Here is a 15,990-nt window from a genome sequence, read left to right on the forward strand (position 1 = left end):
CAATAGAGGGCAATGGGTTCAACCACTGATTCAAAGATTTTCAACCAGATTTTGATTGGGATTTCTATAGGGATCTGCCGTTTTATGGCATAGAAAGCCCTGCGTGCCCTGTCTCTCAGATCATTCACTGCAACACTGAATTTTCCATTTGAGCTTATTTTTAGGCCTAAATATTTGTAGTGATTTGTGTGTGTGATAGTGTTTGTTCCTATTGTGAAATTATGTTTTTGTATCTGAGATCTGGATCTCTTTTCAAATACCATTATTTTGGTTTTATTTGGGTTTACTGCCAGGGCCCAGGTCTGGCAGTACTGCACCAGCAGATCTAGGTTTTGCTGCAATCCCGGTTGGGTGGCTCCTCCCCTCTTTAAGCTTTCCTTAAGTCTGTTTGTGAGTTGGAGAGGAAAAGTGGACGCAGACAAAGACATCAGTAGTGATGATGGGAATTCTTTTGCGTGGGCCTGTGTGTACAGTATGCTTGTGTATACTTGTGTGTGTGTGTGTTTGGATGGATGCATGTGTGTGTGGGTGGGTGGATGAGAGAAACTGAGTGGGGGTGCTTCCCTGTGGTCTGTGTGGACATTTGCAAAACTGGGTGTGTGTGAGAGAGTGTGTGTGCAAGTGTAGGTGTGTTGGTTGAGCTTTCGTGTGTCGTCAGAGTGTGTTGTGTAAATTCATTTGGGCAGAAACTGTATCCGCCAGGTGGTCTGGATGCGGCACACGCACAGACACAACCATACACACACACACACTGGTGATGGCTTGCCCTGTCATTGTGTGTAGGTAGGTAACCTAATCGTTTTTGTGTTGTGACAAGTGACTAACTGCTGAGTGCTCCCCATGACATGGTGTCACGTAGTGGCACACACACACACACACACACACACACACACACACACACACACACACACACACAGCAGAGTGCCCTCTGCTTCACCTCCATGGAGTAAAAGGCTTTGTGAGGCTGTGCCTGACGAGTACAATAGAAACAAAAATACATGGATCCTTTTGTTTTGATATTACAGACAGTATGACTCAAAAATGTCATACAGTTAAGCTGTGCGTAAGTCAATGAGTGAGGGAAGCACCAGTAAGAGGGGTGTGTGTGTGTGTGTGTGTGTGTGTGTGCTAATGTGTGCATGCTCTATGTAACAGTGATGAGAGATCTGCAAGGTCAACAAGGTGTGTGTTTGTGGGGGGGGGGTTGGGTGGTGAGTAAGAGTGAAAGCCAGTAAGCGATCTACTTTACGAGAAGCTTTACACCAGGTGTGTGTATCTTGTGTGTATGTCTTTGTGTGTGTGTGTGTGTGTATGTGTATGTGTATGTGTATGTGTATGTGTATGTGTATGTGTATGTGTGGCTGTGTGTGCGTGTGTGTGTGTGTGTGTATATGTGTGGGCGTGTGTGCGTGTGTGTGTGTGTGTGTGTATGTATGTGTATGTATGTGTGTGCGTGTCTAGTCCATGGCTTGAATGCCTCATTATGGGAGACCAGATGCATTAACTGCAGCCTGTGGGACATTAGCATGACAGAGCGCCATTTAACCAGCACCCATAAACCCCAGAGCCCCTTGGCTGCCCAGAACTGGCCCAAACTGGAAACTGCCCCTCCGTAAACACACGCTGTCTAGACACAGCAGCACTGAGCCTGCTGAACCCCAAACAATGAGATGGTGACAGTGAGATAGCGCATCTGTAGGAGCCCAGATGAAGGGGATATCAGTAGACAAGGAGCAGGGAATACAGTCCTTTCTCTCCCAGTGTTGACAATATCACTTTGTATTTAGTTTATGTGCTTGCAGGGCATGACAGTGACGCAGGAAGGACTCCTGAATTAACGAGGGACTGGAAAAAACACAAGGCATGGTATTCTCATTAACTTTTGACTCGTGGGTGACAAATGTGTGTGGGACAGAGCGAGAGAAAGAGGTGTGTGCGTAAATGTGTGTGTGTGTCTGCGTGTATTAATGTGCATGTGTGTGAGACAGAGATCTTTGTTTATAATTGTGTGTGTGTGTGTGTGTGTGTGTGTGTGTTAATGTGTCTGTGTGTGAGACCGAGAAATGTGTGTGTGTGTGTGTGTGTGTGTGTGTGTGTGTGTGTCTCCTAAGTAGCCCAGATAAAGGCCAATGTGACAGGAGTGTGCGAAAGACAGACACTCGGAGGTGCAACAACAGCCGCGGCGACCTCGCACAGCGCCTGGAAGCCCGACAGCAGCCACTGGAATCTACGGAATGCCTGCGCCGGCCGCACCAACGCTTCTTGGCAGCGCGCTCGCTTTGGCTAACCTCTGGAGCGGACTCAGAGGCCAGGCTGACTTACTGAGGGCCAATTATACGTCCACACGGGCCCCCCCCCCCCCCCCGAGCTAATAATGCACTCCTTTCACTCTACAGAGTTTTCGCTCTAATCTGAACTTAATTGGATTATAAACTGAATTTGTTCCATTCACTTCAAGCAAAATACACTAGTGAAACGTGATATTTTGGCTGTCAGATCTAAGTCAAAAACATATAACAAGATTTTGCAGCATGTTCTCTATTCTCTTTGAGGTGAGGATGATATGCAGCTGTATTTGGTGGCATGATGTAGCAACCATAATAGCTGCTGCTGAGGTGAAGCAACACCTGAAGAGCTCATGTCTTTCATTACGGAGATTCCCAGATAAGAGGCGTGCAAACTCAGATCAAATAGTCAAGGTCAAAATGAAGTCACTGAGAACAGGGGCTTAACTACTAACACAACATAACTCTTTTTAAAGGCTTTTGATTACAAAATGGTGAAAAAACTATTTGTTTTCATCCCACACTAAACCATGTAGAAACGTGAATACCAACATAAAAGAAGCTGACTCATAATAAAACCATGAGATGGTATGAGCTCAACGTAAATGGTGACAAAGTCAAAGTTATGTTTATGGTTATGATTATGGTTATTATACTTAATAGATGCTTTTTTTTGCGTGATATTATGACATTTCCATGTGTGAAGAAAACACTGTTCCATTCAGCTGTTGAATTCAATCCAGCTCCGAGAACTCCGCCTGCTCACCTTGGAGTTGAGGTCTCGGTGGTAGATGTTTTTGTAGTGGAGGTAGGTCATCCCTCTGGAGATGTCGCAGGCCAGGTCCACCTTCTCTCTCCAGCACAAGGGGATGTCATCCTGGGCAAGCAGCTCCTCCAAACAGCCCCCACTCACATACTGATTGGATGGAGGATGAAACAACAAACACAGTTGTTTCCAAAAGTCGCATAACAGTCTGCTTGCTCTAACACCTTGATATCCTCAATACTTTTAAACACACATATGCACACAAATGTTGAATGAAATATAACATATTTGAATGCATTTGGTATTAATAATGAATGCCATTGTAGCTTACAGTATGTGGGCTTTACAAAGTTGTTTGGGCTTTCAAACAAATAACTGCACCCGCTAATTCTACTACAGACAGATGTGCACAACCAGCTGCTGCTGAACAGACAGAAAGCAGAGCAGGCTGCTGAACAGACAGAGCAGAGCGATTCTCACCTCTAGAATCGGATAGAGTTTGTCCTCCTTCACACAGATCCCCAGATACCTGCAAGGGGCACATGATCTCGGTTAATAAATGAGTTCAGTTAACCGGCGCTTCTAAAGTGCAATAAAATTTGACAGGCTAAATGTCATCAAGCCCGTTTCCACTTCTTGCTGAGAAGGGGGAAAATGAATCTCATACTGACGAGCTACATTGATAATCTCAGCGGTCAGTCTGATAACCCACTCAAATGTAAAGGAATCTGACTAATTACACACAGTCAGGATGTGTGTGTGTGTGTGTGTGTGTGTGTGTGTGTGTGTGTGTGTGTGTGTGTGTGTGTGTGTGTAAGACTGAGAGTGAGTCTTCACCACAGACACATCCTGACTGTGTAAGCACGCATGCACACACACAGACTTTTTTCCTTCTTTGTCTTCATTAGATATCCCATAGCAGTCTTATAAAACCAGAGACATTTGTCGTGATATATGCACAACATAAAGAGAAGCGCTCATGACTTCTGAAATGTTATATTACATAACAAGCCCATCTGTGAATGCAGAAGGAATTTCAATGTTCCCGTCATGGCTGTGATTAACTGCAAGTCTGTGATATTTTATTGAGTAGTTCCTAATCATGAGCTTTTTGGATCCGAACTGAATGAATTCCGAGCTTTGTTAAAATTTATGTTTTTAAATCCAGTGTTAACGCAGCAGACTTTAAAGTTATAAGTGTTTGTGTGTGTGTGTGTGTGTGTGTGTGTGTGTGTGTGTGCGTTCGTGTGTGTGTGTGTGTGTGTGTGTGTGTCTGTGTGAGAGAGACAGAGAGAGAAAAAGAGTGAGGAGAAAGAGGGTATGCTTACGTGTGTGTGTGTGTGTGTGTGAGTGTCTGTGTGAGTGACTGTGTGTGTGTGTGTGTGTGTGTGTGTGTGTGTGTGTGTGTGTGTGTGTGTGTGTGTGTGTGTGTGTGTGTGTGTGTCCTTTTTTAATAATTTATTATCTGTCTGGCCCTCTGGCCTCTTTCTCCACAGAGACGTGGCATGTGTGTGTGTGTGTGTGTGAGTGTGTGTGAGTGTGTGTGAGTGATCAGCTCCTCAGGAGAACACCTTTCAGTATGCCGTCAGAAAAGGCCCTGAGATGCTCTGAGCTCTTCAGCAGACATTGACTACTAATTAAGAAGGAAATCTGAGTCTCCAAGCCCCAGTTCTGCATTAGTTGGTGTGCAATGGGAGGCTCCATCAGCTCAGAGCACTCAGATAGCCCTCTGTTCAGGAAACCCCTCTAAAACCCCTCTCTGTTAGCGATCATGGAACAGAAAGAGCAAAAAAAAACCTGATTCATACCTTTGACAAAAAGTCACTACTCTGACACGTTGCAGAGTTTTACCCGTTGAGTCACAGGTAGGCTACGCTATCGAGGGGGGTCATTGTGGAATTCCGCCCTCACGCAACACACGTTTTCCATGCAACAGAACCACCTTGGCCTGGCCTAGCACAAACCTGCTCCTGGGACTAATCACAGACGCCCGCGAGGGATCGAGTTTGGGGACAGCTTGTAAATAGAGCAGTTTGGATGACCCAAAACTGGAGCGGAAACATTGCTTTGCCCTCGCGGCCTCCGCTGAGAGGAAAGATACCCAATGGCTGTTAAGACACCATGCTGCTGTAAAAGATAGGGAAGGCAGTGTGCTCATGGAGCTCTGAGTCATCTATAATGCCGAGGGTCATGAAGCTGCATATAGATTAGGGTTACGTAAACACAGACTTAAGGACGCTGTGAAAAACCTTCTGACTACATTGAACCTCAGGCTAGTTTGCGCTGCTGAAATTGACAGGAATATCATGAGCATTAGGCCTAGTCCACACGTACCAAACCGATCTTTTTTCCCTCCGTCTTCCCTGGAACCGTATCAAGAATATTTGCGTCCAAACGGATCCATCTCAACACGACTCAACACGTTACTTCATACCCCAGGCCTATAGGTGGCACTGTTTCTTTACAGAAATTGACCAAAACTTGCGCTTTACAAACAGACAGAATAGGCTACGACGAAATGGCTAGTGCAAGGAAACCAGAATTGTTTGTGTGGACTGATGGTGAACTGTCAACTGTAGTCAACTGTAAAACTAATAAACTTTATTTTACGGTTTGTGAAGGGTGCAGTCCCGTCCTTCATTTGGCTAACGCAGGTAGGCCTACTAATCACCTTTACTTTCTTTGGTTGTAGGATAGTCCGTGATTCACATTAATTTTGGCTATCACCGCAATTAGGCTACTAAACGCAAGGCTTACCCAAGTTCTAGGCTATTCTGTCGCCACATTTATAATATTGCTATAAAACCTTTGTTAGTAACAGTCAATATGTTTGCCTGCATCAAATCGCGCATTTGCAGTGTGCTACCATCTTTGTATGCTTATATCTGATTTCACTCGACTGTGAATGCATGTAGGCCTATATATGTTGTAAGACATGTAAAATAAATGAATGACACTGGCACTACGCACAAATTAATGTAGCCTAAACTTACACCGCACTTTCCTAATAACTTAAGTTCTCTCGCGTCACTGACAGTAGCTAGAATGCATAAAAAAACACCGGGAAAAACAATGTTCAGTCCACCAAGTCATACGCTATCGGCGCTGCGCAGCACCAGTTGTGATATTTATCTTACGGAGTGTAATCGTAGGTAATGTCATGTATGAAAACTAGTATTGTTAGGCAATATAAGTGCAAGTCCAGGGCAGCTGAGGTGTGGCGATGACATCATCGATACGCAAGCAGGATGTGCGGTTTCGCTGTCTAAACGAATTCAAATGGGCTACGGTTTCAGATTTTTCCACTCTGGGACCAGGTTTCAGAAAAGTGCGGTTTCGGGCAGTGCGTTTACAGAATTCGTTTGGACGCTCGGCCAAGACGAAGCAAAACCTCTGCGTTTAACCTAAAAAGCGTCTCCGTGTGGACAGGCCCTTAGTCTAGGCTGATGGGGGACAGGTGTAGACGTTTTGTGGGTGGCCCACCTGATGACGTTGGGGTGAGAGAGTTTCTGCAGCAGGCTGATCTCACGGACTATGCTGTCCTGGTCCACGTCGTTCTTGTAGATCTTTACCACCGTGACCTTCCGTGTGGTACTGTGCATCACCTGGGCAAGAGACAACCACAGATTTCAGATTATGAGTCCATGAAATGAGGTGAATGGGCTGTTGGCAAGTGAGACAGAGGACAGCGCTAATATAAAACTATGGCTTTATTTTCAGTAGTGTCAGGGTTAATGTTAAAGCTGTGCTCTATATAAAGTGCCTTGAGCATTGTTATGTTTTGGTGCTACATAAACAAAACTGTACTGAATTGAAATGAATTGAATTGAAATGTCCTTTAGAATGACCGTGTTCACCTGTCATTGATACAGTGCTTCTGTCACATGAATGGAATCCAAATGGAACAAAGCCAAGAGGAAAAATCTGATACATAGAAACAGCGATTCCCAATGTCTGGAATGAGGTGACAGCACATTTAATGATGTTCCGCCTCTTGAACAAGCCAAACATGCTCTGCTGTACACCATGTTCTTTCTTTTCTTGTTTTCTCTCTCTCTTTCTCTCTCTCTCTCTCTCTCTCTCTCTCTTTCTCTTTCTCTCTCTCTTTCTCTGGCATCCCCTGGCATGCACTTGCTTGGCCCAGTCTGTGTGAACCGTCACAGCCAAGTGCTCCGCCATACATCAGATTCTGTTTTGGTGTGCGACAGTGCTTGTCACTCTTGACAATGCTTATCCGGGACAGAATCTGTAGTGGCATTCCAGAGCACACACACGAGGCAACAATAGCAGGAAGACGACTCAGAGCCCTGGCTCAACTATGACCCGCGGCGGCCCCAGCCCAGCCGTCTGACCTGTTCTGGTGAGAAGTCACGGTAATGGGGGAAGGAGTATGTGATGGTTTATCTGATAATCTCTGCTATGCTGTACAAGTAAATGCCACAGATGCAGCGGCCATGCGAAACGGCAAACAGATTTTTGTCTAACAAAAAGACGTCTCGAGATTGAAACTCTCAGGTTTCAGTTACAGATTGATTCCTACAGCGCTCCAAGCCATTAGGTGAAGGGTGGAAATCATTCCCCTGGATCACGGACAATAAGGAGAGCGAAGAGATAATCACTGTTTTGATTACCATTACGGAAACAAATGAGATAATGTCTTCGCAAGCCACACAAGAATATCTCATCGCTTATCTCACTGTGGTGGTTTACATGGATGGCAGTTATCTCACCCTACACACCGTTGTGTGCCCTTTGGGCGGAGACCGATCTGATGTTGGGGGTAATTTGTGTGCATGAGAGGGCATGTTAGTCGTATAATTACCCTGGCTTTGGCACGTCTGCTGTGGGTATTACCAGAGGTGTGACACTCATTCAAAGATATCCTGACAAAGACGACTCTTGTCTTTGCCAACTTCTTCTCTCTCTCTTTTCTCTCTCTCTCTCTCTCTGTCTCTATATATATATATATATATATATATATATATATATATAGATATCTTTTCATGCTACAGGCTGTGGATACAGTTGAAAGACCACAGCACGCCTGTTTTTTTTTTTTGTTGTTGTTATGTTTTGTTTTTCTCTGTAATCTGTAATTGTTTTTGTGTCCTCGACTGAACTGCCCGGATACATGACAACATTGACTGTTACTTATGCATGCCTGAACATGTGGAACAGGAGGGTTCTTTTTGATTTGGCTATTTAGGCCATTTATGCCCCCTCTGTCTGCCATTGTCAAGTCATTTGAATAGATTTCTCCATGGCACTGAGCTATTATGCAACCCAAACCAAAACAATGGATCGTTTGGTTCCTATGGAACTGAATACAACAGAAGATTTTGTTAATAGGCCTTCCTCATTAACACTACATATCCCAGTGTCCCATTGTCAGGTGTCCTGACCAAAGCAGTAGGTCATAGCATGCGTACCTTGTAAACCTTAGAGAAGAAGCCAGAGCCGATGAGCTCAGCGCTGAAGTCCTCCCAGAAATCGAGCTTGCGGACAGTGGTGCGGAGGCGGTGCCAGCGGTCCACCTGGCAGTAGCTGTCCGTGGACTCGCTCAGGAGCGTGGGGCTCTGTGGCTCCGAGGCCACCACATCCACTTCGCACATCCTGGAGATCTCGTCTGCAGGTTGGGTGAAGGGGGCAGGTGACCAAAAAAAAAGAGGCAGGAGGGTTACAATAGGTCACTAGCACACACACACACACACACACACACACAGGCCTGCTCTTTCTCATAAAAACATGGATACACTCTTAGGCACTCTTAGGACTTGATCTACTGTACCTGCTTTCTCTTTGACACCCTCGTCTCTTCTCACAGACTCAACAAACAGCAACATGCACGTCTTCTGCCACAAACCAATGCTCAGTTAATCCACCGTTAAGATTCCTCTAAAGTACTGGTCTCAAAAGTGTCTCACCAACGGCATATACCTTTCCCTTTGCTTGGATTCTTCCACTGACGCGCAAACTATCCTGCAACCAAATCCCGAAACTCGACTCAATGTCCCACCGTTTGAATTCTACAGTCTGTCAGTGACAGATGATTGCAGGTTTTACTTATTGCATAACCCGATCTGACACGTGTGTGTGCTCTCACTGCAGCTTCCAGAGCTACACTGCAGGTTTAGAGGAGCTTGTGCACAATGAGGGCCTTCCAGAAATATTCAGTTCCTCAATTCCTGCTCCGCTTGTCTCATGCGCCACTGATTCACGGGGGGAAAATTGAGCGTCAATGCTGTGGCCATTGTTTCCGCTCTTTTCTAAAAGCGTCAGCCACAGGCAGGGTAATTGGTGGAAACTGTTGCACGAGCGGCCCCTTGTGCGCAGAAGGCCCCCATTCGATGGAAAAGTAGGAGACGAACGCTCAAGAGATGGAGGGAGATCGCATGACGGGGACAACAACAATGCGGGTGTTTACAAAAATACATCAGATAAAGAGAGGGAAGGAATATACAAATGTCTTCCTGCAGCTCCTCTCCAGAGAGGTTTGAAATACAGGTGCTGCTGACATTTTAAAAATGCTAAATTCTAGCAACAAAACATGCGCACATCCAAAAGTAGGTGCCGGATAAAAAAGTTAAAGTCTGATGAAGAGCTTAAGGCTCGAAATTTTATTTTTGGTGTATCTTTAATAAACAAAAAGAAGGGGAGCTTGTGTGCCTAAATTCTAGCAACACAAACAGTTAATAATTTAAACCTAGTCCATTATTTGGCAAATAACATTGTGAGTGCAAAAATAAATTCAGGGTGAAAACAAACTTCAAGCAGAAAATAGGCATGCCAGCTCAAAAACATTTGCTCAGACATGGAAGAGACATTGTTTTGACTCAAAACTCAACTGTCATTCCACATTCACAATCTTCCTTTAGTTTGTCACTTAAAAGAGACGTATTTTTGTTATGTTTACATGCCTGAGACAACAATAAAAACAAAATGACAAAACAGAGCTGTCTGTCAGAGGCAAGTGAATCTGCTTCGGTCTTCCCTCTCTCTCAGCGCAATAACAACTCTGCTGACAGAAAAATGACTCATGTTTATTTCCTTTTTTGGGTTTTCTACGAGTGTATCAGGAGAGGTAGGGCAACTTCTGTTAATTGTTTATTTTCCGTTTTAAAACCTCAGAAAATATGTTACATAGATGTTATGCAAAGCTGGAAAAATGTGCCGTCATGGGTTTGTTAACCAAACCGCATCACCGAGGACACCTGGGAATGTTATTCATGCACTGCGCAGTCTTTCTCTCCTGGGAATCAAGGCCGAGATGTCCAGATATATTAAGGAAAACAATTTCACAGCTGGCTTAGTGCAGGAACCACACTGGCATTCATCAGCATGGACAGACACCCTGGGTTCTGCCCAGAAAACACACCTGCCCTGGGTTAGTCTGTGGGCCGCTGCCCACCATCACCTGACCGAGAGAGAGAGTGAACCCGAATGAACTCTGGCCCGACTGTCCCTGGGTCTGGAGACCACCTCTCTGACACACACTTCCAGCCCAGAGAGAGGTCATCACTGCCCCAGACAGAGGGCACTCTCTGACTGGAAGTGTCGTCCCTAAATGACTTCACACCCCAATGCAGAAAATGGCACCCCAGTGCAGGCCTTGGATCAGTTTTGGAGCATTATTTTTCAAGGCTAAAAATACAGGGAGGTGGCAGGTGGTAATCCCAGAACTGTGGTTATGAGAACCTTGCTAAGTGACCTTTACACTCTGCTCCTGCGTTCTATATAAACACCTTCCTTCCTCTCTGGGTTCCCACCCTCTCATAAAAATGTTATATGCATTTACATTGCTTGAAGGTGCGTAATTAGTTCACGGCTATTTGCAAATATATTAGTCATAGCAACAGTGATAATACCGATATCATCATTAAGTGATGACATCATCGTCACTCTTCATGTTTTGGTAAGTGATTGGCATAATAATCAAAATAGGCTTGTGGTAAACCTACTGTATGAATATGAGCTTGATGTTGATCATATAAAATCAAACATGGACCAACACTGCAATACACTGGACTCTACATTACTACTGCATCATATCTCCATGTGCAAACAGAAGCAACACACAAACGTGACATCAGTATCCCATTGTTTCCGTCCCCTGTAGCGTGAGGGCTTTTGTATACAGTTTCAACACACTCAGCCAGGCTCAGATCAAACAGCAGGGTCACATTGCATGTGTGCATGTAGCACACTCGTTTGGTCAGTTTGTCCTCTCTTGCTTTCTAGCATGCCGTCCCCACCACCGTACACCCCTCTCTGCCCAGCTATGCCTGGAGCTCTGACAGCATGACCTGGGTGCTATAAGAAGGTTGCTCTAGTTAGCTCATCTATCAGGTTTCCTGTATATAAGTGGTGGTACCCCCCCCCTTCCTCGTCTCCAAACCACAAACACACACCCACATGTCAACCACAGCTCCTGAGGTTTGAGATGAAGTCACCAGTAAACATGAGCTCACTATTCAGACTCTGGCCTACTCTGCTATCGCGGTCACTGGTCTGCAAAACAGCATCATGAAAATAACAATTTCACAGTTATGCGACAAATAACATGCTGTGGTCCACATAGTTTGTAAGGACTAAATAATTTGTATGTGCATAACTTGGCAAACAAATGGGGCCCAAATGGCTGTGTTCTCATGACATACTGTAACATCGCTTTACAACAATCTCCTGCCTCTTTTTCTCAAATGCTGAATGTTAATGTGATTAGCCATTGTTCAACAATTTTAGGCCACAATTTGGCCTAATTACTAAATTAATGAAGAAAGAAGCACTTCCAGAAAGTGAGGACGAGGTGAAAGCATGCAACCCCCCTATATTTGTGTGTGAGCGTGTTTTCGCGTGTGAGCGTGCATGTTTGTGTCCCTCGTATATTTGTCAACACGCCTGGCTGCCGCGTGCCTGCAGGCTGTTACATCACAGCAGCATTTTGCGAACACACACACAAAGGCTGACCTTCCAACCTTTTCAGCACCGGCCAGCTCGACGAGGCCGGCCCGCCTCCCCCTCCTCTCTGGGCCAACGGCTACACTTTGGGTTCATTACCTCAGCCTCAGGCCTGGCTCTCTTTGGTGACGGCCCAGTTTAATTCTCCCAGATCCCATCAATGAGCCCATTTCCCTAAATCCGACCTCCAGAGTCAACTCTGTCAGACAAGCACATTAACAGTTACAAAACCACCCAAAACAGCTGCCTCAGCTACAGAGAGATGAGCGATGACATCATCCCGTCGTCTTCACCACCAATACGGTTACCATCAAACATCTGCCTGAATCATAGGAGATAAGTCGTGACATCATCATCATCATCATCTTCTTCTTTTTCATTGTTACACACCAGGATGAGAGGGATTGCTAAAGGGAGCTGATTTGTTGGACTTTGCCACTTTTAAGCATACAGACTAGAATTCTGCTCAGAACAGCTTATCCCAAAAGGGAAAAAAAAAAGGGAAAAAAAAATGCAAGAATGACGCATTCAGCAAAACAAGGGGAAATGGATGTAGAATTAGTCTATATGTGCAGTTAAGTGTTAGATAACATACTTAAATACCAATCCAGAGTCCAGAGTCATTACAGTTCAGGGTAAAATGAGGGATTGAAAGAGCAAAGGACAGAGAGAGACACTGAGTGAGAGAGAGAGAGAGAGAGAGAGAGAGAGTGTTTATGAGAGAGAGAGAGAGAGAGAGTTTATGAGAGAGAGAGAGAGAGGAGAGGAGAGAAGTGTTTTTGTTCCCTGTGGCTCACCTCCCTCCCTTCCCTTAGCTGCCCACCCAATACTCCAGCAAACACTCTGTAGAATATTCTAGCGTGGGTCTGAGGGTCAACTCGGCAGCCCATCAGATGCCCATTTCAACAGCACTGCACTCTCATCACCGCATGCAGCGCGGACCGACATGAACTCATCCATCACTGCAGCGGAGATGGAGTGATAGCAGATGGCACAGATAAAATCCCTCTCCCTTCTGAGAATCAGCCAACTGGTGCTTAACCGACCGACCGCGACCAATTGGAACACTTTTTTGCAGGCCCGATCTAGTCAACTGACTATGACACATTTAAACACTTTCTATGCCAAATCTACCTATTCAAAAATCAGCTACCAGTTAGGGACTGGTAAACAAGTTGCTCGTCACTGTAAAGATTGTAAGATGATATTGGTCAAGGAACACTGCAACCAAACACTCTTGGTGTCGGAATGACGCAGGACTATCCGCCTCAACCATTCTGGGCAGCAAACGTAAAGATGCTGATACAAAAGATGCAGATTCTCACACACACACACACACACACTTGTAAATGACCTTCTCTCTCCTGCCTCACCTCAAACACACACACACACACACACACACACAGCAAGTCCTCCTTTCATCTCAAATGTACTGTGACGTTATAGTTTTCAACACATCCACCTGACACCACTGCGGCTTCATTGTGCCTGGTGTCAAATTCGATCAATTCACATGTGTGGCCTGGTAAAAACAATAGCTATGCTTCCAAAAACACACGTTTTCTCCTTTTCATGCATTGAAGTTTGCCGATATTCCACTCAAAACGATATAAAAAAATAGTGTTTTCACCTAAAACATAATTGTCCTTTCTTCCGTGTAGACCTAAGTTACCACCTCAGAGGCACTCTTACAGAAGTTCCACTGCAGCTGTGTGGGATGTATGGTGCTCAATTACAGCAAAACCTGCCTTCTGTGCTCATGACTACGTGCCTGTGTGGGTCCCGGTGCCTCCAAAGCCATGCTTGTGCAGGGCTGAAGGTGGGCGTTGTGGAGCATACATTAACTTCTAGCACGCAGAGAGAAAGAAAGGAAGAGAGAGAGAGGGAGGGAGAGAGAGAGGGAGATAGAGAGAGAAGAGATAGAGAGAGAATAATACAATGGTGGATGAAGCAGCGCTAAGCTTCTGTAGGTCACAGAGGGCTATCTGCCATCCGCAGACAATCCAACAATCTCCTCCACCTCGTTTCATAACACTTGCTCATGCTCTTAGAAAAAAAAGAAAGAATCACAATCACCATCTGACACAATGACTGCTTTATTCAGTGGCAAATAACATTTTACAATTCAGTGCAATTTCGGGTCAAAACTGAATGAAATAAATAATTGGTTCTAATATGAAGCAGACCCATATGAGGCTGTGTTTTGATGGAATGGGGGCTTGTTCGCACTCCTGCTGTGAATCACACAAGGCAGAGAGAACAAAACAAAATCTAATCTTCACTCTCTGGGTCCAGCAGTGAATTATTTAGTGTAAAGTGAGCACTCTCATGCTCGTGCTCTTTTTCTCTGTCTGTCTCTGTCTGTCTCTCTCTCTCTCTCTCTCTCTGTCTCTCTCTCACTCCCTCTCTTTTTTCTCTCTCCCTCTCATGCAGATCTCTGCTCTCTCAGTTTACCTTTATTGAGTTACCAAACGTGATGATAGCTGTGTGGGGTCCAGTGATCTCCCAAGTGTAGTGTGCATGTCTCTGCTGGGCAGAGGCAGAGCATATATGAGGGACAGGGGAAGGAAAGAGAGTGAATAGAAAAAGTAAGACAGAACCATTTGCCAAGTTGAAATCACTAATTATAGAGTCAATTAACTTCCTCCACAACCCCTAGGCTAAAACAAAGGCTTGACATACATCTTAAGAGGATAAATAGCCTCAAATCAGAACCATCAGTTTCCATCAGTTAAACACACTCTCTTTCTATAACTCATGCTAAAGAGTTTAAAATTTAAACTTGTTTAAAACTGCTATGGTGCCCCCCCACATGCAATGCATAGGCCTCCTCCATAATCGGGCATTTATTTGAAATCCATTTGCCTGGAAGACCTCGCCCCAGTGGACTTCTTTGGGGCTCGTGAATGACTGGAATAAGTTGTCTAAAGCCAAGGATCAGGACCACTGCATAATTTACACATCCTGCACACCACACGGCCGCTCCACTGGCTTTTCTCTACCCTCACACCCAAGCCTGAGCTAGCACTGTAAACAAACTCAGGACAACACTGGCCAACAACAGCCCATTTATGAGGCTAGAGTACCTTTCCACTCATTAAAAATCCCAGCCTGAGCCAGGGGATGGTTAGAGGGTCTACAACGTTGTTTGAGCAATATTCTTTATATATATATATATATATATATATATTTCATTCTCAGTTGCAACAGAACAAAAGCCTTTCAGCACCACCCACTTTGAGCTTAGTGAGAATAAGTATTAAGTATAAGTATACCATTATGTGAATTATGACAGAATTAGGACTTGGACACTAGAATTAAGACATTAGGACTCACACCCAACTGAAACAAGTGCAAACAAATGACTGAATCCTTCAAGAAGATAATTGGATAACCACCACATATTTTGTATTAAAGAAGATTCGGAAGATAAAGAAGGATTAACTGTGCTTTTTTGACAAAAACATCTGAAAAAAATGCATCGTCACACATCACAGACTCTGAATAGCACACCCCAATAGTAAAAAACAATCAGGTACGTGAGTTCAGAAACAAACTCCTCTTGTTCCCACCTGGGCCCACACCACCCTGTGACATTTCACATGCTAAAGGGGCTCAGGGGCCTTGCTGTATCTGACGTCAACTAGCGCTCCATCAAAAGGAGGCGGCCAGCATTCTCAACCTCACGTGCTGTACAGAAACATGGTCAGAGAGCCCAGGAGAGAAGTTCAAAAGTGCAATCAGGGTGGCAATCTGAGATTATGCTACTGACCATCACGTGAGTAGCTACAGTACACCGGTGATGTGAATAAAAGATATTATTCAAAGCTTAGCATTTTGCTAGATAGCAATTAGCCTTTGTAAACAATCCACTCGCTAAATAAAGCATGGTGTGAAAAAAGTTGCACTAGCTGACAAGTAGCTTCATGAATGTCAGTAAACTTGGGAACATTGCCATAGTTTGTCATTTGTTTTTAAGCC

The 15,990-nt window shown here is 44.7% G+C and overlaps 1 protein-coding gene across 4 annotated transcripts in view; it reads right to left on the minus strand.

The window, feature by feature from the left end:
* zgc:113162 (uncharacterized protein LOC553743 homolog) overlaps positions 1–15,990 on the minus strand; it is a 42,195-nt gene that overhangs the window by 23,122 nt on the left and 3,083 nt on the right. For 3 of the 4 annotated variants that reach the window (XR_006021785.1, XR_006021786.1, XM_042060246.1), the window contains exons 1-5: positions 8,840–9,294; positions 8,481–8,677; positions 6,535–6,656; positions 3,532–3,580; positions 3,052–3,201 (exon numbers count right to left, since the gene is read on the minus strand). Coding sequence is in view for 2 of the 4 variants with exons in the window: in XM_042060246.1 (XP_041916180.1) it covers positions 3,052–3,201; positions 3,532–3,580; positions 6,535–6,656; positions 8,481–8,677; positions 8,840–8,894 (573 nt within the window). In the remaining 2 variants the exon portion in view is untranslated. Of the gene's footprint in view, positions 1–3,051; positions 3,202–3,531; positions 3,581–6,534; positions 6,657–8,480; positions 8,678–8,839; positions 9,295–15,990 lie in introns of those variants that run through there. The other variant, XM_042060247.1, reaches the window with a different exon arrangement.

This window comes from Alosa sapidissima, chromosome 13, assembly GCF_018492685.1.
Source record: "Alosa sapidissima isolate fAloSap1 chromosome 13, fAloSap1.pri, whole genome shotgun sequence".
NCBI lineage: Eukaryota > Metazoa > Chordata > Actinopteri > Clupeiformes > Clupeidae > Alosa > Alosa sapidissima.